Source organism: Nannobrachium achirus, assembly GCF_963921795.1.
Source record: "Nannobrachium achirus genome assembly, chromosome: 4".
In the NCBI taxonomy this organism is placed as follows: domain Eukaryota; kingdom Metazoa; phylum Chordata; class Actinopteri; order Myctophiformes; family Myctophidae; genus Nannobrachium; species Nannobrachium achirus.
This window is the reverse complement of record NC_137813.1, coordinates 66,630,814-66,656,341: the sequence shown is the minus strand read 5'-3', so window position 1 is coordinate 66,656,341 and position 25,528 is coordinate 66,630,814. Positions and strand designations below refer to the sequence as shown.

General features: G+C 42.9%; 2 protein-coding genes across 3 annotated transcripts; both read left to right on the top strand.

The window, feature by feature from the left end:
* The first annotated feature begins 621 nt into the window (after positions 1-621).
* On the top strand, positions 622-18,997 carry LOC308283422 (ataxin-2-like protein). 2 transcript variants are annotated; one of them, XM_080723854.1, is made up of 10 exons: positions 622-838; positions 1,597-1,705; positions 3,551-3,596; positions 5,736-5,792; positions 8,184-8,255; positions 9,589-9,814; positions 11,902-12,023; positions 13,053-13,144; positions 15,338-15,565; positions 18,823-18,997. In XM_080723854.1, exons 3-10 carry the CDS (start codon positions 3,564-3,566, stop codon positions 18,872-18,874), a joined length of 882 nt encoding a protein of 293 aa, XP_080579980.1. In that variant the 5' UTR covers positions 622-838; positions 1,597-1,705; positions 3,551-3,563; the 3' UTR covers positions 18,875-18,997. The 2 variants fall into 2 exon arrangements, with proteins under 2 accessions (XP_080579980.1, XP_080579979.1); XM_080723853.1 differs by lacking the exon at positions 1,597-1,705.
* LOC308283428 (coiled-coil domain-containing protein 171-like) lies at positions 18,876-25,108 on the top strand. Its single transcript, XM_080723861.1, has 7 exons — positions 18,876-19,002; positions 21,173-21,297; positions 22,260-22,314; positions 22,815-22,941; positions 23,086-23,147; positions 23,527-23,679; positions 24,201-25,108. Exons 2-5 carry the CDS (start codon positions 21,269-21,271, stop codon positions 23,130-23,132), a joined length of 258 nt encoding a protein of 85 aa, XP_080579987.1. The 5' UTR covers positions 18,876-19,002; positions 21,173-21,268; the 3' UTR covers positions 23,133-23,147; positions 23,527-23,679; positions 24,201-25,108.
* The last annotated feature ends 420 nt before the right edge of the window (positions 25,109-25,528 follow it).

The window sequence follows — 25,528 nt, the reverse complement described above, 5'->3', positions numbered from 1 at the left end:
TACAAAATGTCACCTCAAGGTGATGTTGTGCTGCACTTTTAATGAAAAAAGCCAATTATTTTTGGCAACATACAAGCAGAAATGATGCATAATGAATAATGAATAACATATGAACCAGACCAAACATCTATATATTCAAGACTGAAAAGAGAAATGAGTTTGCCCGGAACCCAAACTAGTGAAAATAGGCAAGCTCACCACGTTTGTGCCGCATTGTCGAGCTTGTAGATTTACAATTGTCCCTACTTCTTAAGTTCTGAAACATTTGTTCTTTAATTTATGGCATTTATTTTAATAGGCTGTTTCTTTAATTTCATTATGGAGATTATTGAGAAAAAAAGATTGAATATAGTTTTTAATTAATTAAATGTGTTGCTTATTGGGAATGTTTTTTGAAAATGTTTTGAAATAATAGTGATAGCCTATAATAGTGATTAAAAAACCCATAAAAATGTTTCGGAAACACGGAGATATACAGTTTTTTATTTGGTCTACAGCCCCGCCCGCCGGCGGCAGGGCAGCAGGCCATTCGCCGGCCGTTGTTGAATCGAGCGCCCCCTCGTCGCAGTGTTTTTGTTGTTGTCCTCATCGACGGTAGAGACGGTGTGTGTGTGTGTGTGTGCGTGTGTGTGTGTGTGTGTGTGTGTGTGTGTGTGTGTGTGTGTGTGTGTGTGTGTGTGTGTGTGTGTGTGTGTGTGTGTGTGTGTGTGTGTGCGTGTGTGCGCGCGCGCGTGTGTTATTGTTATTGTTGTTATCGATGATGATGATGGTGGTGATGATGATCCGATCACAGCGTTGACATTAGCAGCGGATGGACAGGGATGCCCATGACTAAAAAGTACCTTTTATCTTCTCTTCTACAGCACGATCACGTTCAGAAACAAGCACTACTAAAGTAGACATGTTAGCTAGAGCTGGGGTTAGCCAGCAGCTATCGCAGGCTAACTTAATAACAATATGTAGGCTACTAAATGATGATGGCTGTGTAGCAGCTGCCGATGTGTCTTAAATAGTGCTTAATTCCGTCGATTACTTTTTTTCGATTATTGTATTAATCGAGAATGTGTGTGTGTTTTTAACATATCTTTTTGTTATTTTATGCATCAACGTAAAAGTTGCATTGATATAGGCAAAAATATAGGTCTATAGGCTACTGCATTGATTTGTCCGATTAACTCATATAAGCACTATTTTATATGGTGGCATGCATACATTGTCTATGCCTACAAGATCACACCATGGCATGTTATTATCAAGGCGTAGTGAGGTTATTACAGATAGACGTGCTATTATACTATTACACTAAAGCTATATGCTATTTTTAAACAATTATTTTTTTGTTCATTGGATTTCGATTGATTGAATACTTTATTAACAGTTTGCAACAACACCAACAAAAGCTCAGAGGTAGGCCTACAGACTACAGACTCATGCAAAAGGATGCTGCATAACCCAAGATAGCACTATATTTCCAAAGGGGTCCATGTGTGTATGTGTATTCAAAACATAATTCGTTATTAAATCGATTTTTTTGTTAGTAATAACTGTTTAATAACGTTTTAGAATAGTAATGATGAGGTTGACATTCATATGCAGGGTCGATGCTGTGCCTTGTTTGTGATGTTAGTTTATCTGGGCTGGCCCATTGTGTTGGTGTCAGCTGACCAGCCTGGCTGCCAGTGGCGTCAGTTCAGCAACAGCTAAGGTATGGCAACATGACTGGTGGAAGGCGCGCGTGCAAGACACCAGTCATACCTTAGCAACAGGCATGATGCATTCATTTTTAGATTTTTTTTTTTTTTTTTTTTTAATAGCAGCTACCATACATTGCCATACCCAATTGACGCCTCTGGCCTAGCTGCTTGTTGTCACCTCACATAAACTTTGTTGTTCCTCCTAGTGACCAGTGTGTTGCCATGTCTGCTTATTATAAGTATTCTTTTTTTCTCTTTCTCTCTGTAACGCTTGAAAATAACAGTAGGTTGGGTGGGGGGTTTGGGGGGCTTGATTCTATAAAGTGTAGTTGCTTATTTTGGTCTTTTTCCTAAATGTAGTTTAAACAATGGTTTCTCAAACAATTCCCCTCAAATTAATAAGGAGAGAAGCGTCAAAAGTAACGCTTTTTACATTGTCCTCCATAATTCTCAGACTACTTGAAATTCACTTGTCATCTTTTGTTAAAGAAACATATGTGCCATAATTAGTAATACTACTCATAAGATTTCAGTCACACAGCACTGCTTTACAGACAGTTACTCAATTGAATTGAATGTTTGTGTTTCTAAATGCCTCCTCCTCCATATCACTTAATTAAAGAAAAACACATTATTTGATAACTTTCTATCATGACCCTACAGTCACCACTCGCCCTTATAGCGTTTGACTTGTAATTGTTACTTAATCATGTTTTATATATACAGTATTTCATTGCAATATGTAAATATTAATTCATTTTTTTTTTTCAAATGTATGCCTATACTTTTGTATTTAAATATGTTTTACTTTGAAATTTAGTGATTTTATTTTTCCATTTACTAACATGAAAGTATATGTAAGCCCAGACCAAAAAAATACAAATAAATAAAATAAAATCTGCTTGCATAGTAACACATTGCTACAATTGACCCCGGTCGGGCAGCCATATCCCATATCCTAGCTAGAAACATCTAGATAGATTAGCAATCTAATTTGTGACCAATAACATAGCATAGAGCAGGGGTTCCCAAACCTTTTTGTCTCAGGGCACCCCATGAATATTCTTTTTAATCCGAGGCACCCCTACATTATAATTTTCTCTCCCAGCACCTTATATTTATAGCATATCGTCGTTGTCGGGTGGAAACCGTTCGTTTTGTATTTATCATCTAAAATATGTACTAAACTAGTGAAAACAGCAGATCTACTTGCGTGCTTGTAGATCTGCTCTTTTCACTAGTTTTGTGCGACGGTCTTGTAACTTGGAAATACAAGGTTTCTGCCCGACATTGACGATATTTTAGTGATTATGTTGCAAGGAAAACGTTGAGATTATAGCCATTTTGGTTAGAACTGACTGAAAACAACCTTGTACTTCAAGTTTAAAATGATACTAAATATTTTTTCAAGCGTTCAAATAAATTCCAAATATTGTCAAATTATCTCGCGGCACCCCTGGACTGCCGTCACGGCACCCCAGGGTGCCCCGTCACCCACTTTGAAAACCCCTGGCATAGAAATACAATTCATCCAAGTTCAAATTTGATCAACATTTTTTACCAAAAACGCTTTGATCGCAGAGAAACACTTTTTTTCACGGCGACACTGGGCCGTGTCGGCCGCGTTTCGAATTTTTCATTTACTTGTGAAAGTAAACACCCCGGTCTATCTAGTGAATTTCCACAACGCGGACACGATTGTGGCTTTTGGGGCTCTTCAAAATAAAGCGCAGTGAATGGCGTCACACTGTCTGGATGATTAGAAAAAGAATGGCACTAGAAGTGTTAATAACCAGCTTATAGCGTTAAACTAATCTTTCTATTTTATTTTATCTGTATTTCTTTTTTTCTTTCAGGACAAGAAACACAATGAAGCCACCGTCACAGAGTCAGTCATCTCCCGTAAGTATTTTAATGTCTCTTTCTGGAACAGCTTATACACAATTTATACACACAAAACAATACACACAAAAATGAACTGAGTAAAGCCCTTTGCACACAGGCGCGTTTATCCGTACGGATAAAACGGACAATTTCACTTTTTAAAAAGAAAACAATGATTCTCTACGACCTCATGCACACCGGATCCGAATTGGCCGTGCGACGAGTGGCTGCGGCCGTGCGTTTTTTTCTCGATCGAACCCAGTTCGATTTGTGCGTCTTGTCGCATGCGTTAAAAAACTCATCACTCCTTTTATGACTCCTTTTGGGATCCGCAGCGCCAATTCCGCACAGCATTGCACACCTAATCCAATGCGTTTTATTCATGCAGCAAACGAAAAAAAAAAAAAAACGCAGCTGTCCTGTGTGCAAAGCGCTTAAGGCTTCATTCAAGCTCACAATGCGACGTGTTGTGAGCTTGCAGATCTGCAGTTTCCAGTACTTTTTGAAGTGTGTTTGAAACTATATTAACATTTCTCAACATGGAAACGATTATGACAAAATTATTGCGATTACATCACATAATTGTGATTAGACGAGTATTTAATAATTGTGACAGCCCTAGCCATAGTAGACCTTGCATCTGAACTGTACTGTCCTGTGCTTTTCCTACGCAAACGGCTAATAAAGTATTAGTAATAGTAATCAAACAATCAATCAAAAACAACAACAACCAGACTCTTTCTGTCTTAGTGATTCTCAACCCTATTCATTTCAAGGACCGACCTTTTTCATTTTCATGAATGCTCCTACTTGATCACACTGTAGCAGGGCTAGGCAACCTTAGGCACGGGTGCCAAGGGGAGGGTGATCACCGGCACACTGGCAGAAGTGTGAGAGAGAACGTGGTCAATTAAATCGTTATAACAATGTCCTGCCAATCAAAATATGTCAGAATATGTGTCATTAAAATGTATGTTGACATTGATTGAAGACTTTATTAGAAGTTTGCATAGAAAAAGGTACAGTTTCATGACGGTACAGTTCACTGGTGCAAGGTTAACTAAAAGGAGATCCTAGGAAAGCACTTGGCTTATTTACACAGGAAACCATTGAAGTATCTCATATAACATTGAATGACAGACAGATAGAACACAGTACTATGCAGTAGATATAGTAAAAAAAAAAGTAAATAAAAATAAAATAACCAGTGCAAAAAAATATATACAGTAGGTAAATACAAAGAAGGGTCAGGGGAGGCTGGGCTAGGTTTGTTATTGCCAGTTGCGAATGGCTGCCGCCTGTAAGTGGTTTTTCAGGGCGATTTTAAAGGATGCTAGGGAACCACACTCCTTTAAGGCCTTCGGTAGGGCGTTCCACATTTTGGTTGTATAGCAGAAGAACGAGTTTGACCCTTTGTTTGAGTTGACTTTGGGTTGAACGTGATCTCTGGCGCTGCCTCTGGTGTTGTAGTTGTGGACGTCCTTAACGTTTATAAAGTATTTAGGCACACTAAAGCCTCGATCAGAGTCTGCGGTGAAGAGCTATATCCACCGCAAATTTTAGGTGGAAAGCTTTCCACCTCAAGTCAGAAAATAAGTGAAGGCCATCATAGTCAGTCACGGTGAAGTCCTATTCACCGTGACTGACTGGGTCAGGTCGACCAATCAGTGAACGGGGTGAAGAGCCTATCTGTCTGAAAGTAAAAACAGAGAGATGTGTCAGGACTCGCGGTGGAAAGCTCTTCACCGCGAGGAATGACGTAACGTAGTTTCATGACTCAAAAAGACTACACGACTCTGATCGAGGCTTTACACTCTAGAAAATAAAAACATGGCACTTCATTTCAAAAAGGTTAATGACCCCTGCACTACAGCGTCACACACAAGCTGCAAAAAGCTTAGTCCATTATTATTGACATTATTTCCACCAAAACATGTACTTTTGTAATAGCATACATTTCTAAATTGTGTCGGTCGAGTGCAAAGAGACACCATTGGAGTTCCTTGTTGTCAGGGTGTATGGAAGTCAGAATTAGTACGCCACGGGGGGTGTAAACGATGTGTTTCTTTTTGTTTTGTTGTTTAAGGTCAAGGTTCAGAGCTAGTGTGTCATTTGAGAGCCTGACCTTGTGCTCGTTGTGTTGTCTTTGCCCTGCAGGTGTTTGAGGGCGTCTACAGCAATGCCCGCATGCTTCATTTTCTCACTGCGGTCGTGGTGAGTCCTGTTACACACACACACACACGCACACGCACACGCACACACACACAACAGATCAACCAGGTATGCTCGTATACGTACCTCGGAGTAGTAATAGACCAGCTTTTGTCATGGAAAGATCAGATTGAATCCTTGTGTAAGAAAACAAAGCAAAGAATCTACTTCCTTCGCCGTTTAAGATCATTTGGTGCTAGTAGACAGATTCTTCTTATGTTTTTCACGTCTGTCATTATGAGTGTTCTCCAGTACTGTAGTACCACCTGGTATGGATGCTTGTCTGCAGCCCTAAAGTCACAACTGCTGCAACAACTGAACATTTGTTCAAAGATAGTTGGACAACCACTTCAGAGGCTATATACGAATACGTATGATAACAGCATTCTAAGGTTAGCAAGAAATATTACCTCTAATAGTAGCCATGTGTTGCATAGAGAATATAGATTGCTGCCTTCAGGAAGGAGATACGAAGTTCCAGCATACAAAAAGGTCAAACTGAAAAGGTCCTTTGTCCATCAGTCGACTTTAAGGCTTAATCAGGAGCTTGGCCATAGGTAGGCTTGGCGGTGGACACTGCTCTCGTCTATATTATCCTTATGTATGTAAACCTGTCTTGTCTTTTTTTGTTACATGTGTTAAATGTGTGTATATATGTTATGTGTCGCATACATGACCTGCTGTGTCGCAAGACAAATTTCAGTGTGAACTGACAATAAAGTACTATATCATATCATATCATATCACTCACACACACACACACACACTCATGCTTTGTGTATCGCAGGGGCCTTATACAGGGGGTCCTCAGAGTAACTGGGAGGGGGGGGGGGCTGCACAGTGGCGTCAGTCCAGAAAAAGCTAAGGTATGGCAACATGACTGGTGTCTTGCACGCGCGCGAAGGCGCACGATACATTTATTTTAAGAAGTACATTTTATTTTCCCCCCGTTTCTACGGCTGGATATGGCAGCCCGGAACGGTTGTTCAAGTGCAGCTAAACTTGGCATGTTAGTAAACGTGCCACAATTAATAATGTTAAAGTGACCATTTTGTTAAATTTTGCATTTGTAGTTATTTTACTGTAATTTAACAACATAATAACCAGCACAGATAGACAAAGAGACATTCATGGATTTATATTTGAAAGTAACTTTTATTTTTCCGCCTGGACCCAGGGTATGGCAGCTGCATACCCCTGCCATACCCAATTGACGCCCCTGGGGCTGCCAAATCTTTGTGTGACAGGCTCTAGCTCTGAACTCTAGCATCCCTATTCTTATTCTGAGGAAAACTTTAGCCAAAAATAGCATATCCACAAGCTCACAGATTATATTTCGGCAAAGTGGTTTGGTGTGGATTTCCAATTTTCAGTAGTTTTACTTCTACGCTACTACATCTAAGAGGCACATGTTGTACATTTACTCCACTGCATTTATTTGAAAACTGTAGTTACTCGTTTTTGATTATTATCAGAAAACAATACCCACTTCAGCCCTGTATACTACATTTCGGCCTTTTGGAAATTGCAGATCTACAAGCTCACAATGCGTCGCTATCTGACCCAATGTGAGCTTGTGGTTCTGCTATTTCCAAAGGTATTTTTGTGCATTTTATACATTTGAAAACTTGATTACTTTTGATACTTTTAACTACATTTTGATACCAACACCTTTGTGCTTTTATTCAAGTAAAATGTAATTCTGAATTATGAATGTTTACTTGTAGAGTATTTCTACATTGCAGTGTTGATACTGTAGTACAGGGGTTTTCAAAGTGGGTGACAGGGCACCCTGGGGTGCCGTGACGGCAGTCCAGGGGTGCCACGAGATCATTTGACAATATTTGGAATTTATTTGGACACTTGAAAAAATATTTAGCATCATTTTAAACTTGAAGTACAAAGTTATTTTCAGTCAGTTCTAACCAAAACGGCTATTATCTCAACGTTTTCCTCGCAACATAATCACTAAAATATCGTCACTGTCGGGCAGAAATCTTGTATCTCCAAGTTTCAAATGTATACGTCTTTTGGTAAAGCAAAGCCCTGCTTCATCATACAAGACTGTCGCACAAACCTAGTGAAAACAGCTGATCTACAAGCACACAACGCCTCGCATCGCGAGGCGTTGTGTGCTTGTAGATCAGCTGTTTTCACTAGTTCAGTACATTTTATAGATGATAAATACAAAACGAACGTTTCATGGGACATACAAGGTTTCCACCCGGCAACGACGATATGCTATAAATATAAGGGTGCTGGGAGTGATAATTATAATGTAGGGGTGCCTCGGATTAAAAAAAGATTCATGGGGTGCCCTGAGACAAAGAAGTTTGAAAACCCCTGCTGTAGTACTTTCTTTCCCTGCCACGTGTCATGGTGTTTGTTTTGCAGGGTTCCACCTGTGATGTGCAGGTGAAGAACGGCACAGTGTACGAGGGCATCTTCAAGACACTAAGCTCACAGGTAAACACACGGGTCGAAGTTCTCAGTCGTGGGGTGGGACGATAATCTCTATTATCGTTTATCGTGATAAAAAAAAACACTCGTATCGTAGAGATTTAAATGTATCGTGAAATTATCCTCCGTCATGCACTGGGATCAATTCACCTTTTATCTGTTGAGCTGCATAACCCTCTATACTTGGTAAAACAGACCTGGTAATAGCGTACTTGATAAAGTATATATTTTTAATTCTCTACCAAATCATTGCAGCTATTTGAAAACTCAAGTTACTAGTTAACCTAGCAGCAGTTGCCGGCAGTGTTGCCTGCCACGCCAACATTTGACCGTGTGTGTATTACGTCTGTCCGTATGTCCAGTTTTAAAAAGAGAAAAAATAATTGAAGAAATGCGGACAGCTGAAAGTAAAAGTCTGTTGTGACTGCTGCTTATGTGGACCTCTGTGGTCCTCTGTCTTCTGTCTGTATTTTCTGTCTGTCTGTTGAGCGAGCCACTAACCACCTCGTACAAACACTATCGCAAAGTCTGAGTGGGAGAGAGACGGCGCGTGCATGTGTGATGACTAAAGAAGAAGAAGAAGAAGAAGAGAGTGAAACGAATGTTTCAAAGTAAACTTCACCGTGTAACAGTCTGGGAGCCTAATTAAAAGACTAAAATGATGGGCAGATAAAGGGGAGCACACACTGGGCGCGGGCGGCTGCGCAGAGTCGGCTCGCGGTATCGACGCACGTGAAGTGCCGCCCGGTAACCCCAACTGGGTGCGGCGCGCTGCCACACAGCACATCCATTTCACCCGGTGGGGAGAACCATGGGGGCTGTATGCCGCTTCCGTGCCGCTTCCGTGCCGCCTCCGCGCCGCCTCTGCGCCGCCTCCGCGTCGCCTCTGCGTCCGGTGTGTGTTCCCCTTAATTCTCTAAAGCAATTAATTAAATGCGAATTTCTTTTTACAGAACAGGTTTCTTTCTCTCTCTCTCTCTCTCTATCTCTGTCTCTCTCTCTCTCTCTCACTCTCTCTCTCTTTATCTCTTCATCTCTTCATCTCTTCATCTCTATATCTCTTTCTTTCTCCCTTCATATTTCTTTCTCTCTCTCTCTCTCTTTCTTCCTCTCTCTTTCTCATGCGCAGTGGTGTCAGTTCAGCAAAAGCTAAGGTATGGCCACGTGACTGGTGTCGCGTGTGCAAGACACCAGGCATGTTGCCATACCTTAGCAACAGGCATGATACATTTATTTTAAGAAGTACATTTTATTTTTCCCCCTGTAGCCAAGTTACATCAGCTGCCATGCACCAATTGACGCCTCATTCAGATTTGTATGTGGTTTCATTTGTCTGCAGTGCGACCTGGCCGTGGACGCCGTCCACAAGTGCAGCGATGGCGTGGCGGCGGCGGGCGAGGGAGAAGGAGGCGAAGGGGGAGGGGGAGGAGAGGAAGGGGGAGGGGGTGTGTCCCCAGAGTCCCCGCCCCCCAAGATGGAGGAGATCACAGACACCATGGTGTTCAGCCCCGCCGACCTGGTCACCATGACCTGCCGCGATGTGGACCTCAACTACGCCACCAGAGGTACCCTAGTGTTCACATATTTGGCCTGAACACATTATTACGCAATATTTTATCCTTTAAATATTAAAAAATCTTGAAACGTTTTTTTTTTTTTTTTTTTTTTTTTAACTATGATTCTGTCAGTAGTTCTCAAAATGTTTCATGCCAAGGACCCCCAATACTACATGTATTTGGCCACGGACCCCCATCTCAAAATATGTTGTTCCAGGGACTCCCCCATCTCAAAATATTTTATCAGGGACCCCCCAGAAGCAAATATTTGAGTTACAAATGTTCAGTACAAATATATTCAAAGACTTGCCAAAAAAAAAGAAAAAAAAAAAGATATATATATATATATATATATATATATATATATATATATATATATCACGGTTTTTCAAAAATAGCAGATCTACAAGCTCGCAGCGCGGCACTCGGTGCCGCGCTGTGAGCTTGTATATCTGCAATTTTTCACTGGTTAAAGCATTCAATAATTCTAGGCCTAAATGGGTTAAGACCCCAGGTCCATTCTGCAAAACAAATAAATAAATACATAAACCACTTTAGGTCTATTAACCTGGCTATTTGAAAATAGCCGATCTACAACATCTAGCTCTATCTAGCTCTATTTCCACCAAAGCATGTACGTTTCTTCATGAAATGTTTCTCGAGCCGATCGCATTCATTTCTAAATTGCATCGGTCGAGTGCAAAGATACACCATTGAAGTCAGCATTTCTTACGCCATTTCTTACGGGCAGTGGTTCTCAACCTGTGGGTCGGGATCCCCAGGGGGGGTCCCCAAATTATATTGGGGGGTCTACATGCTCACAACGCCTCGCAAAGCGAGGCGTTGTGAGCATGTAGATCTGCTATTTTCACAATAGAACCGTGTTATACAAAATGTTATTTGTGCTGATTATTTTGGGGGTCGCGGCCTGAAAAGGTTGAGAACCACTGCCTAAAAAATATTTGAAATGTTTTTTTGAAAAACTTACGTTGCTACGATCAGTGGCGCTCGAACCTTTTCATGTCAAGGACCCCTAGAATGATGTGTGCTCTCTTTCCATGCTATAGGCAGCATTCACAAAGATTGCCTTGTCCAAACTCTCCTGGACTTGAATGCATCATCTTACGTTGAAAGAATTGCCCTCTCTGTGTAGAAATCCATGCAGTACGCTACATCTCCAGTATTGAATTGATTATGCTTAGTTCAGTGTGGTATCAAGCACAGAAAATAGCCGACCTCCAAGCTCACAAAGCGTCACGCTGCGGCGCGTTGGGAGCTTGGAAGTCTGCTATTGCACTGCGACGCGCTGTGAGCTCGGAGGTCTGCTATTTTCGATATTTTCACCAAAAGGCCCTTTTAGGAATTTCAGGCCCTGCCTCTCTAACATTCTCTGCACGTCCCTGTCGATGACCTCTGAAAAATTACAAGACTCGCCATTTCCGTTTATTCCCCTGTTTGTATGAAGTGGGTGGACGCCTTCTTTAGTAGACAGGAATCAGGTTGGAGTCTGTTAGTTCCAATGGAAGAGTGAACGTGAACACAGCTTCTGAACCATTCTTTAGCTTCATGCTCACTGAACTAAATATTACACCCCATCTTCACAAACCACACGATCTTCCAGAGATTTTCTCATTCTAAAATGGCTTTTGTCAGAGAGACAAAATCAGGAGAATATCTACTTTGTTATTGATCTTTCTCTCTCCCAGCAAAACATTCTTGTGGGATCTAGTACAAGTACGGTAAACATGGGTAGGGATGGAGCCTTTCCTATTGTATTCAGCAGATTTTTGGGCTCCGTTGCACGTGGCGCGTGCCAGTTGTGTGCGCGGGGGTTCCGGTTCACGGCCGCCGAAAGTTTTTTCTTTCACGCGAAGAAGGAAAAAGTACAACCACGATGATCCCTGTGTACAGTACTTGAGTACATTTGCTTGGTTGCTTTATCCCACTGTTTACATCCCTATTGTGTGTGTGTGTGTGTGTGTGTGTGTGTGTGTGTGTGTGTGTGTGTGTGTGTGTGTGTGTGTGTGTGTGTGTGTGTGTGTGTGTGTGTGTGTGTGTGTGTGTGCGCGTGCGCGCGTGCATGCGCATGCACATAGACTCGTTCACAGACACGGCCATCAGCTCGTCGCGGGTCAACGGCGAGCACAGGGAGAAGGTGCTGCAGCGCTGGGACGCTGGGGACAGCAACGGAGAGAGCTACGAGCTGGAGGCTGACGCAGTGAGTGCCATAAGTCATGTTTCCATAAACGTATTCGAAAATAGGAAGCAAATTATCAGAAATGCGCATAAGACAAAGCGAATTAGCCTGTTTCCATTTGCGGGTGTCATTTGAATTAGTGACGGTCGCATGAGCCGACTCAGCGCGGTTCAGCTGAACACAGCGAAGCGCTCCCTACCTCCTTGCCCACCACTGGTTCTGTCGGAGGTTGTCTTTGCACAGCAGTCTGTAAAGAGCTACAGCTGGCAGCCTGGCACGTTGTGAAAAACGGGAGGAATGTACACACGGTCCGTGTCACTCTGTGTGTAACAACCGGTTTGTTTTGTGGGCTAACTCTATACATACAATGGACCAGAACGTCATCATTTATTCGCATTTATTGGCTGACCCGTTTCCATTCACATGCGCATTTAGTTTTTTCGATAAAGCTTAAAAATTCACCTCCTCCAAGCGCATAAAAGTTTTTGCAGATAATGAAAGTTTATTCGCAAAGCCTTAATGCGCATTAAGTGGCTTTATGGAAACGCCACTATAGTTTTGCCATAACTAATGTAGATTAGCTGCCACAGCTTTTTGGATCTACCTGATTTCAGGGGGATCCGTGCACACGGCACGTGTCCATTGTGCGCGTGGGAGCTCCCGTACACAGCAGCCGAACGTCTCTTCTTTCACACAGAGAAGAAAAACTACCGCCGCGATGTTACAAGCTCTGTATACAGTGATACATTGTTAGCTTGTAGATCTGTGATTTTTGTCACGTGACACCTTCGCTCGAGTCAGTCTTGGGCCATTCTCATTATTGCACTGCTACTTTTATTGCAATTAGTTCATATTACCTTTCATGTTTAGCACACATATGACATCTTCTGGCAATTGTTTGTATTGCACCATTTGATTGCTGTGGGCCTGGAAATGGGGTAAAATACTTCTGAAAAGTTATGGAAAAGTTTTGAAAATGCATTGTTAAAGATGTGTGGGAACCATGCTCATATGTTATTTACTTTACCTGCTCTCTTGCTCCCCCTGCAGGCCAACGGCTGGGACGCCAACGAGATGTTCAAGTCCCACGAGGAGACGTACGGCGTCAAGTCCACCTACGACTCCAGTCTCTCCATGTACACGTGAGTTCAGCCTCTCCATGTACACGTGAGTTCAGTCTCTCCATGTACACGTGAGTTCAGTCTCTCCATGTACACGTGAGTTCAGCCTCTCCATGTACACGTGAGTTCAGCCTCTCCATGTACACGTGAGTTCAGTCTCTCCATGTACACGTGAGTTCAGCCTCTCCATGTACACGTGAGTTCAGTCTCTCCATGTACACGTGAGTTCAGTCTCTCCATGTACACGTGAGTTCAGCCTCTCCATGTACACGTGAGTTCAGCCTCTCCATGTACACGTGAGTTCAGTCTCTCCATGTACACGTGAGTTCAGCCTCTCCATGTACACGTGAGTTCAGCCTCTCCATGTACACGTGAGTTCAGCCTCTCCATGTACACGTGAGTTCAGTCTCTCCATGTACACGTGAGTTCAGTCTCTCCATGTACACGTGAGTTCAGTCTCTCCATGTACACGTGAGTTCAGTCTCTCCATGTACACGTGAGTTCAGCCTCTCCATGTACACGTGAGTTCAGCCTCTCCACGTACACGTGAGTTCAGCCTCTCCATGTACACGTGAGTTCAGTCTCTCCATGTACACGTGAGTTCAGTCTCTCGGCCTCCCGTGGACCCGCAAGGGTCCATCTGGTTCCATTTATACACTGTCACAGATCTGTAAGGGTCCATTTGGTTCCATTTGTACACTCTCAGAGTTGCGACCGCGGTTTTCCCGGTGAACCTAAGCGCAACGGTGGGGGCCGATGGGCAAGGAGGGTCGCGAGCTTATGAGAAACGACTAAAATAAGACCTTAAAACCTGGTGAAAACAGTTGCGTGCATTAGCGCAAGATGACGATAAAGGAAATCATTAAATGGAAAACATTAATGAACTTCTGAAAAGCCTACTAGGCCTTAAAACCTGCTGAAAACAGCTGCTTGCATTAGCACACGATTAGATGAGGATAAAGGAAATCATGGAAAATATTAAATTAACTTCTGAAAAGTCTTTAGTCTAGTAGTGGGAAGAAAAGGTTATCATCATGGCCCCAAATAACTTTTAAATATCTTGCAATTGGCGACAAGTCTCTTACTAAATCGGCAAGAGTGCCTCTAATTCTCTATACAATAGTCAGTGGTGCGTGTTCCCCACACTCCACCGTTGCGCTCAGGTTCACCGGGAAAACCGCGGTCGCCTCAGAGTTACAGACCTGTAAGGGTCCATTTGGAACCCCTTCAATGTTACGTTTATGAACACAGCTCTGAGCTGACTCGATATTAAACACATTTATGGGAATTCAGAAGAATGTGGGGGGAAAAAACATGACCCAGAAAGGTTGCGAAACTTAGTCAGACTTCGGTGCTCTAATTATCCATACTGTATGCTGTTATTGAATCCGTAGGAGACGGTGGGGGAAGGAGCGCTTCTTTTTGCTTCACCAGCGTCGGCAGGTTATAGCTACTCACCAGTGTCAGGGTTACTGAGGTTAGGTTTAGGTTTAGGCATAGTTTTACTGAGGTTAGGGTTTGGGTTAGGTTTAGGCATAGTTTTACTGAGGTTAGGGTTAGGGCAGGGGTCAGCAACCCAGAATGTTGAAAGAGCCATACTGGACCAAAAAAACAAAAAACGAATCTGTCTGGAGCCCCCCCCCATCTTTTTCCATTTTCATACATTTTTGAAAAAGCTCCAGGGAGCCACTAGGGCGGCGCTGAAGAGCTGCATGCAGCTCTAGAGCCGCGGGTTGCTGACCCCCGGGTTAGGGGTAGGGTTAGGTTTAGGCATAGGTTTACTGAGGTTAGGGGTTAGGGGTAGGGTTAGGTTCAGGCATAGGTTTACTGAGGTTAGGGTTTAGGGTTTGGGTTAAGTTTAGGCATAGTTTTACTGAGGTTAGGGTTTAGGGTTTGGGTTAGGTTTAGGCATAGAGGTTAACATTCACCCGCGTGGTCCAAGTGACCACAGCCGAGCGCTCCAGACCTCCGCTGCAGCCAATCACAAGCCGCGCCTTCTAATTTATTCAACCAGTCTCCTACGGATTCCATTATCGCATACTGTCTATACAAGGCATAACTTATTTGAATGAATCAATTTTTATTTAGTTTTTATTTACCGGTAGTTTTCGTCAGCGATAAAAGGTAGTCGGCGAGCATTTCCTTTTGGGTTTTTGTTCGAACCAAACCAACGCTGTCGACCCCCACCCCCCCTATCTTCCTTTTGCCGTACAGCGTTCCTCTGGAGCGCGGGAACAGCGACACGTTCCGCCAGAGGGAGGCGCGGGCGGCGCGGCTCGCCACCGAGACCGAGAGCAGCCCGCAGTACCGCCGCCGTGTCTCCCTGGAGAACACCGACGGCAAGACGGAGGAGGAGCGCTACAGCGCTGTGCTGCGCTGCACCGACAGAGACGACCACTGGGGGGCGACCTCGGGCAGCCCCGGGTTCAGCTCCAGTGGCAGGTGGGTGACGGGTGTAAAGCAGTGGTTCTCAACCTGTGGGTCGGGACCCCCAGGGGGGTCCCCAAATTATTTTGGGGGGTCCCCAGATGATTATCTTAATGTGCAACATTGTTTTTCTCACTCAACTGTAAAGAAACCAACCTAAACTTTAAGTGTATAGAGGGTATCTGCACATTTCTAAAGTGACAATTTAAGGACTTTTTAATACCTCCAAAATGAAAAATTAAACATTGGCCAAATTGTCAAATATTAGAGGCTGAAATTGTGAAAATAGCAGATCTACGTGAGCATGTAGACCATTATGATGATATGAGCGAGCTTGTAGACCTGCTATGTTTTAACACTTCTGCTGCCTCTTACTTTGAAGGGATGCTTGGTGCCTTGGTGCCGCGCCGATTCCTCCGTAGGCCCCCACTATTATTTTGAAGGGCCGGGCGGGGTTGTTTTTGTGCAGATGGATTATCACTTGACTTCAACATTTACGTCATCTAGTCACATGACGTGTGTCATGTGACAGTGTGTCATGGCGGCCGCCATCCGAGCCTAGTTTGTGCTGTAAACATGCCAGCTTTGGGATTAAAAAGTCTTTTTTTTAAAGTGTTAATAACCAGCGCCACATCGAAAATGACACGGATGCTTTCCCTGTTTTAGTAGTCGAATTATTCAACCTCAAAGTATTCGAACATTCGACAGGACTGGCAAAACTGTCAAATATTAGGTAAGTAAGAGGCGAACATTGTGAGCATGTAGATCGGCTATTTTCACAATATTTATCTGCAGAACCGAATCACATTAAATGTAATACCTACAATTCCAAGTGCTTGTCAGGGTTCTTATGACTTCCTATCTAGCCAAGCTTTATAAACCATGAAGAAATATATATATATTTTTAAACACAAAACTATAAAAAAATTAAAATAATCGAATATTCGACTTTGGTGAACAATGACGAATAGTGACTTTGATATTCGAATATTCGACTATTCGAATAATTGATGAATGCCCTAGTCACTAACATTTCCCTGTGTTTTTACTCATTGAAATAATGTCATGCACATTCTTCCTGTGCACAGCCTACTGCAGGGCAGGCTTTGGTGACTAGATTTAGGGGACATTTTGAAGCTTTTCCTCCTGAAACGATCGATTATTTACATGTGAAAGAGACAAGAGCTGTCATATAACATGCAAGGCCTATGGGCGTTCCATCGCTCCTCTCTTAGTAACTCGTTGCTAACGTGGTATTGGACAAGGACGGGTTGGGGAGGGGCATAGCGAAGGGCTAATTATCACATAATCGTCTAATCGCAATTACTTGAGGTAATCGCAATTACTTGAGGTAAGCGCAATTTCCATGTTGAGAAATGTTCATATCATTTCAAACACTTTCAAAAAGTAGCCGATCTACAAGCTCACAACGCTTCTATTTCCACTATAAATGCATAAAGAATAAAGTTGCCAGTCATTCTTTTGTATATGTAGATAGATACCTTTATTATCCCACAGGGGAAATTCAGTATTCAGTTGCCCATGTAGGTTATCTGCTGTGTGCAACTTAAAAGCCAAAGAGAAATTTATTTTTTTATTCATATGCTCCAGTGTGCAGCGACACAAACACAATCAAATCGTTTGAAAATGAATCGTCACTTAAAATGTCATAATCGTTTCCAGGCCCCACGTGTGTGAAATGAGGACATTGTGCACAATGAGTGCCTTTACTTTTGGTCAGGGGCGTCACACCAAATTCTGGGCCCTGGGTACAAGGATTCACTGCGGGCCCCCCATGAATGTTCTTCATGGGGGGAGGGAACGCATCATTACGCATTATTTTGTGCTTTTAACTATTGAAAAAAATAGCAGTTATACAAGCTCACAGCTGCGAGCTTGTAGATCTGCTATTTTTGAAAAAAGTCTTTGAATATTTCAAATCCTTTGTGTTTTTTTGAAAAACATATGTTTCCCATCTCAAAATATTTAGTCCCAGGGACCCCCAGAAGCAAAATTTGAGTTACAAATGTTCGCTTAAAAATACATATCTGCTATTTTTCAATAGCTAAAGTATAAAATAATCAAGGACCCTCCACCTTGGGCCCTAGTAACTCAGTCCCACACAGGGATGCTGACAGAACCCTTGCTAAAATCCCCAGGACAAAATCCACTCGTCCTAGACAATTTGCCCTCCTGGCCCCCAAACTGTGGAATAAACTCCCTGTCGCACTTAGAAATACAGACTCACTCCCTAGCTTCCATTAGAACTACAGACTCACTCCCTAGCTTCCATTAGAACTACAGACTCACTCCCTAGCTTCCATTAGAACTGCAGACTCACTCCCTAGCTTCCATTAGAACTACAGACTCACTCCCTAGCTTCCATTAGAACTACAGACTCACTCCCTAGCTTCCATTAGAACTACAGACTCACTCCCTAGCTTCCATTAGAACTACAGACTCACTCCCTAGCTTCCATTAGAACTACAGACTCACTCCCTAGCTTCCGCCGTGGACTGAAGACTCACCTCTTCAGACTCCACCTAAACCCATAACACTCCCCTTCCCTCAATGACCATATATGAAGCTAGATAGCAGTTTTTAAAAGGTTATAAAAGTTTTTTACTGATTAGGCACATGGTCTGCCTATGTTATTGTTTTTCTAGATTGATGCATTTCTTATATTGTTGTTAATGTACTGACATATTATCTTGCTTATTATAGTGATGTGTATTACCTGCTTATTGTAAGTCGCTCAGGGGCGTCAATTGGGTATGGCAGGGTTATGCAGCTGCCATACCCTGGGTCCAGGGGGGGGAAGTTACTTTTAAATATAAATCCACGAATGTCTATTTGTCTATCTGTGCTGTTTATTATGTTGTTGAATTACAGTAAAATAACTACAAATGCAAAATTTAACAAAATGGTCACTTTAACAAGGTATTATAATTGTATTCTCCACACTTGTATTCTCTCCATCTTGACAGAATGGTATATTCCCAGCAGCTGCACAGGTGCAATGCATTGTTAATTGTGGGAGGTTTGTGCCTGTGGCAAGTTTAGCTGCAAGTTTAGCTGCTAACGTAAGGCGTGCAAGACAGGTGTGCAAGACTGGTGTCTTGCATGCACGCTTTTGGGCGCGTGCAAGACACCAGTCATGTTGCCATATCTTAGCTTTTTCTGAACTGACGCCACTGAAGTCGCTTTGGATTAAAAGCGTCTGCTAAATGCCTAAACTGTAAACTTTTCCCCCCCTTGTGACGCCCCTTTAGGTCCCGGTGGAGCGTTTTGAGAGCGTGTGCGCGGAGCTGCGCCAGGCCCTGAACAGGGAGCAGGAGGCCCAGGGTCTGCTGAAGGAGCAGTCCGCTCAGCTACGCACGCTGACCGCACAACTCCACACGCACACTGCTGACACCACCCGCACGCAACACACACTGAGCCAGGCTGCACAGGTACGTACGCGCGCACACGCTAACGTGTCCTTGGTTCGAACTCCCTTTGGTCCGACCACCTAAATTAAACCTTAACCCTAACCTCAGTAAAACTAACACTGTTGAGTAGCTAACCTGCCGACGCTGGTGAGTGACTAATCTGCCGACTGTGTTCGGACCAACGGGAGTTCGAACCATATGGGGCAGTCCCCCCCCCCCACACACATACACACACTATATATCTACATCACTTGTAAGGACATTACATAGACTTCCATTCATTTTTATGCAATTCCTGTGGCCTTACCCTAACCTCTATCCCTAAACCTAACCTCTATCCCTAAACCTAACCTCTAACCCTAACCCTAACCGTTGTGGGGACCTACTATTTTGTCCCCACACTAGTGGTGCGCGGGTCAGCTTTTTTTCATAACCCGCACAACCCACAACCCACAGCCCGCACGAAACGTAACCCGCCCGCGCCCGCGCCGCAGAACAATATATAAATCAAGAATCCGCCCGCCCCGCAACCCGCATTTAAAAAAAAAGATGGTATATCATCTCCACAATAGCTCATCTTTATATACGGCTCTCTAAGTACCCAAAGTCGCTTTACAGAAAGGTCTACAGTAGCACAATATTGTCATGGGCTAAATAAACAAACGTGTTGTTCAAATTGGGGTTTAGCCTAAAAGACATTCATTCAAAGACGTTCATTCTTCTTCGCTAGGGCATCGTCGGGGTAAGAATGGCGTTTCAGGTTTTATGTCAATCATATTTATACAGCGCGGCGCCTCGCACTTTAAACAGACAGCAAAAGACGGACAATATTAAATCCTGTTGGTTATTGATTAATCACCAGATTGGAGAGATGGGAGCGACTGGAGTCTCGAGGTGAGCGTGGTTGGTTCATTCAGTCAAAAAATCCGTCTCACTTGCGAAAGTTGTGTTTCAAATCGTATCCGTTGACTGGCTGGTTATATAACTTAACCAACACACAAAGTATTTATAAACGGACTTGTGTGGATGACAGAGACATATAAGTGAAATCCTGATCAGCGACACGCGCTGAATTGTTTGTGCATCTTCTCTGCTGTGCTCACATTGTGTCAAATGTTGGCAAAATGTGGTTCGCGGCCCCAACAGGAGCGGAGTTGGGACGGTCCTCGCTGCCTCGCACCAAGGAGAGGAGGAGAAACCTCGCTCCTCTCTGGCGCATTTTAAAACTCGCTCGCTCGTCGTGCTCGTATTCAAACGTAGTATTCTTATTCTTATAGGCCTACTCTTATTAAGAATAAAAGGCAAATAAGAACAGGTGATTATTCTTATTTATTTTTTGCACATGAGAGTGGTGATAACCCGCCCGCCCGCCGCCCGCCAATGGAGTCTGAAAACCTTTGACCCACCCACCCGCATGCGGGCGGGTTGGCGGGCGGGTGGGGGCACCGGGTCAATCCGCGCATCACTACCCCACACTGTCAGAGGTCCCCTGCAGGTGACTGTGTGAACATGCGTTTAGTCCCCATAGGTATAGCTAGACAAACTCTCACACACACACACACACACACACACACACACACACACACACACACACACACACTAGGGATGGGACGATGAGAAAATGTCATGTCACAATTATTATGACCAAAAAGAATTGCAATTTGCAATATTATCGCGATAATCAAAATATCCCCCAATATCCATTATTCTAGGACGGAACATTTGCCAAAAGAATTGCCGATCCACAAGATCACAACGTTTCACATTGCGACCCGTTGTGAGCTTGTAGGTCAGCTATTTTTTTGGCAGAGTGATTTGGTAGAGAGTGAAAAAAAGACTGTATCAAGTATGTTGTTTACAGGTCCTTTTTTTTTACCAATTATAGAGGGTTTAAGTGGTACCGGATATGCAGCCTTGCAAATAAAAGGTGAATTGATCCCAGTGTGTGATAGAGGACAATTTTGTGATACATTTAGATCTCCACAATACGATTTTTCTTTTTTATCACGATAAACGATAATTAAGATTATCGTCCCATTCCTCTTTCTCTCTCTCTCTCACACACACACACACACACACACACACACACACACACACACACACACAGATTAGATTCGTGCTAAAGGCTCTACTCATCAATGTTACTAACAAGCTCTCTTTCTTTCACGCACACACATGCACACATCCTCAGGAGGTTCGCCGCAAGGAGCAGTCGCTAAGGATTTTGGGTAAACGTTTGTCGGCCGCACAGCGAGAGAAGAGAGAGTCGGAGGACCGTCTGAGACAGATGGAGGATTCACTGACGAACACACACAGGTAATAACACACACACACACACACACACACACACACACCACGTTTCATCAATTGAAAATAATTCCTAAATGTTTAGAATTATTATTGAATGCTTTAACCAGTGAAAAATAGCAGATATACAAGCTCACAGCGCGGCACCGAGTGCCGCGCTGCGAGCTTGTAGATCTGCTATTTTTTGAAAAAGTCGTGAAAATGCGTGCAAATCTTTGAATATAATGTATTTTCAAAGCGAACGTTTGTAACTCAAATGTTGCTTCTGGGTGGTCCCTGGAACTAAATATTTTGAGATGGGGGTCCGTGGCCAAGTACATAGTAGTCTCTCAAGAACTGAGTTCCATTTAAGTGAAAAGGACCTTTTCTTTGACGATGGCTGGCCAGATTGCTGACATAGAAACATAGGGTTTTCAAAAAACCTTAGAAGGATTCAAAAGACACTTATAGAATCGGGTCAAAATTCAAATTTTCACGATTTTTCAAAAATAGCAGATCTACAAGCTCGCAGCGCGCGCTGTGAGCTTGTATATCTGCCATTTTTCAATAGTTTAAGCATAAAATAATGATACACAATAATGTGTACCCGTTCTAAATGGGCTAAGTTAATTAATAAAAAGAAAAAAAGGGTTAAAGTAGTGAAAATAGCAGATCTATAAGCTCACCACATTGAGCGAAAGGAGCTTGTAGATATGTTGTTTTGAACAAGCATTTGCACATGTGTTACATGATTATATTTTCTTTTTTGTGTTATTTGCTGTCCTGTTTAACATTTATACAGGCTATTTTTCTTTTCTAACTGCTTCAGTACCCCGTTTAGTTTTTTTTATCTCTCTGTATGTAAAGCAGTTTGTGAGTTCTCTCTGTAAGAAGTGCTATATAAATAAAATGTACATACACGCTAAAGCATATCTACATGTTAATTTATATCAAGTGACTCTTTATATCTTTGTCTCATCCCTCTATCCTAGGAGTAAAAAGTCTCTGGTCAACTTCATGACCACTGTAGAGAACACCTACAAAGAGGTAACACGCACGCACACGCACCCACGCAGGCACGCACCCACGCACACACGCACGCACGCACGCACGCATGGTACAGTACTTGGTAGTATATACAATATATTAGGTATTTTTACTATGGCTGCTATAGTATATCGTTGCTGTCAGGCAGAAAGAAACCTTGTATCTTCAAGTTTCAAATGTGTACGTTTTTTGCAAAGTAAAGCCCTGCTTCATCACACAAGACTGTCGCACAGAACTAGTGAAAATAGACGATCTTCAAGCACACAACGCCTTGCACTGCGAGGCATTGTGTGCTTGAAGATCTGCTATTTTCGCTAGTTTAAATCATTTTTAAAGTGATAAATACAAAACGGTTTTGGACATAGAAGGTAAGGTTTCCACCCAAATCATGGTCTAGTGTTGTGGCTCTGGGTGTCACTCTTTTCCCTACTGTATCTTAGTTTTTTTTTTTTTTAACTCTCTCCCTCTCTCTCCCATTCTGTCGGTGTCCCCTCTCCCAGGTCAGAGACGGTCTGGTCCAATCACGTTGCTCTGTGACGGGTAAGCCCCTCCCCCTGCAGTTACCCAGAGTGCACGCGGAGCTGTCGGGAACAGAGAGGATGATGGGAGGTGTGGAGGTCACTGCATGTGAGTTAGCTATCACTTCATTCATTCACTTACTGTATTCATTCATTCACTTATTTATTTGTGAAAAGTGAAAAGTAGCCTCGGAGTACCAGTGCGTTTTTTGTTTTGTTTGTTTGGCTCTCCATCTCCCTCAAACCTTTTTAGGCCATGACCCCCAAAATAAATATTTGATCTGGGGACCCCCACCCTGACAAGCACTTGGAATTGTAGGTATTACATTTAATGTGACTCGGTTCCACAGATAAACGTTGTGAAAATAGCAGATCTACATGCTCACAACGCCTCGCAGATCGGCTATTTCCACAATGTCCGCCTCTTGCTTACTTAATATTTGACAGTTTGGCCAGTTTGGTGTTAAAACAGTCTTGAAAGTCCTTAAATTGTCACTTTAGAATATGCAGATACCCTGTATACACTTATACTGTGTGTTGGTTTGTTTACCATTGAGTGAGAACAAAAATGACATTAAGCTAATCATCCGGGGACCCCACAAAATAATTAGGGGACCCCACTTGGGGTCCCGACCCCAAGTGTGAGAACCACTGGTTTAACAGAAAAGGTAACTGTCTCTCTGGCTCCCTCTAGAGGCTGGTCTCCACGTTCGCTGATCTCTACCAGGCAGCGGGCTCTCGGATTGGCTGGCTGGAGCAGGAGATCTCCGCCCAGCGCGGTCATGTGACTGCGCTGCGTGGCGAGCTGCAGGACGCCTGCCTCCGCGACAACCTGGCCTACGTCCCCGTAAGTAGGAATGTGACGATATGAAAATGTTATATCACGATTATTGTGACCAAAGAAATCACAATTTACGATATTATCGCGATAATCAAAACATCCATTATCCTGGGGCAGAACATTTGCCAAAAATAGCCGATCTATAAGCTCACAACGCGTCGTTGTGAGCTTGTAGATCTGCTAGTTTCCCTCTCTTTTTTTCATAAATATGTGCTATTGAACACCCTTTACCTCTGTGGGTTGGTTAAAATAATATTGAACCAATGAAAACTAGTAAAAGCCCTTCGGTCAAAACCTCCTAACTCCACTTGAGCTCATTTTCCTGAAAACGTACATTTTGGTCTGACAGCCTGGCAAATAAAAGGTGAATTAATCCCAGTGCATGATGGAGGATGATATCATGATAAATTAAATTTCTGTTTTTGGCCAAAGTTCTCAAAATATGGACACTAGGGTTCAAGTGGCTAATATAATCGATTTAGTTGATTATGAAAAAATCTCTCTCTCTTTCTCTCTCTCTCTCTCAGGTGGCTGAATTCTCCCCATTGGCTGATCCAAAAGCCTGTCATCGAAGCCCGCTCTCCGATTTGTCGAAGGAGCTGCCGATCAGCCGTAGCTCCGCCCAGCCCTGTCCAAGCCCCGGCGCCTCCTCGTAGCTTTCTGTCTGGGGGCCGTGAAGTTACACTGAAGAAGCCCACAGTTTATGAGGACATTGTTGTTCAATTGGGACCAAAGTGTTGGACAGACAGACGGATGGACCAATGGACTGACTGACATAGTCGTAGCACTAAGAAGACATAGGCCAAAGAATGGATCAGGAGGGTGTGGTGGGTGGATGGACATTATTTTCATTCAGAACGGGTACACATTATGGTGTATTATTATTTTATGCTTTAACTACTGAAAAATAGCCGATATACAAGCTCACAGCACGGCACAGAGTGCCACGCTGCGAGCTTGTAGATCTGCCATTTTAGAAAAATAAAAATTAGAATTTTGACCCGATTCTATAAGTGTCTTTTGAATCCTTCTAAGGTTCTAAGGTTATTTCTATGTCAGCAATCTGACCAGCCATCGTCAAAGAAAAGGTCCTTTTCACTTAACTGGAGCTCAGTTAGTCTAGTCTGTTCTTCAGAGACTACTGTGTCAGTGGTTTTCATGTGAAGGACCCCCAACATGATATGAATCTGTCCACGGGCCCCCTTCTCAAAATATTCAGTTCCAGGGACCCCCTAGAAGTAAAATTTGAGTTACAAACGTATGCTTTAAAAATACATATATTCAAAGATTTGCACACATTTTCACAACTTTTTCAAAAATAGCAGATCTACAAGCTTGCAGCGTGGCACTCGGTGAGCTTGTATATCTGCTATGTTTCAATAGTTAAAGCATTCAATAAGTCTAGGCCTAAATGGGTTAACAGAGAAACATGAAGATAGGCAGCTTGACTTGATGAAATACAAACTCATGTATTATACTCTGTTGATTGAATAAAGTTTTATGATCTCGTAATTCTCTCACAGTCTCTCATTTTCATCTAAATACATTCACAATGCGTCACATCTTGTAGATCTGCTATTTTCAAAAGATCTTTTACCCATTGTATGCATTTGAAAATGTTTTTGGTAAAGTCTATTTATAATCCTGGACTTTTACTTGTAACAGAGTATTTCTACATAGCAGTTTACTTAAAAATAATGAGTAAGCTATTACTAGAGGCTTCCACCACTGCTATAAATAATGTTCACTGAGGATAATGTCAAATGAGTTATACTACCGACCTGTGGAGGGCAGTAATACGCTGTGCATTGTCTACGCTGCAGGAATGAAAAACAGAAGAAGAGCTGCCTGGAAA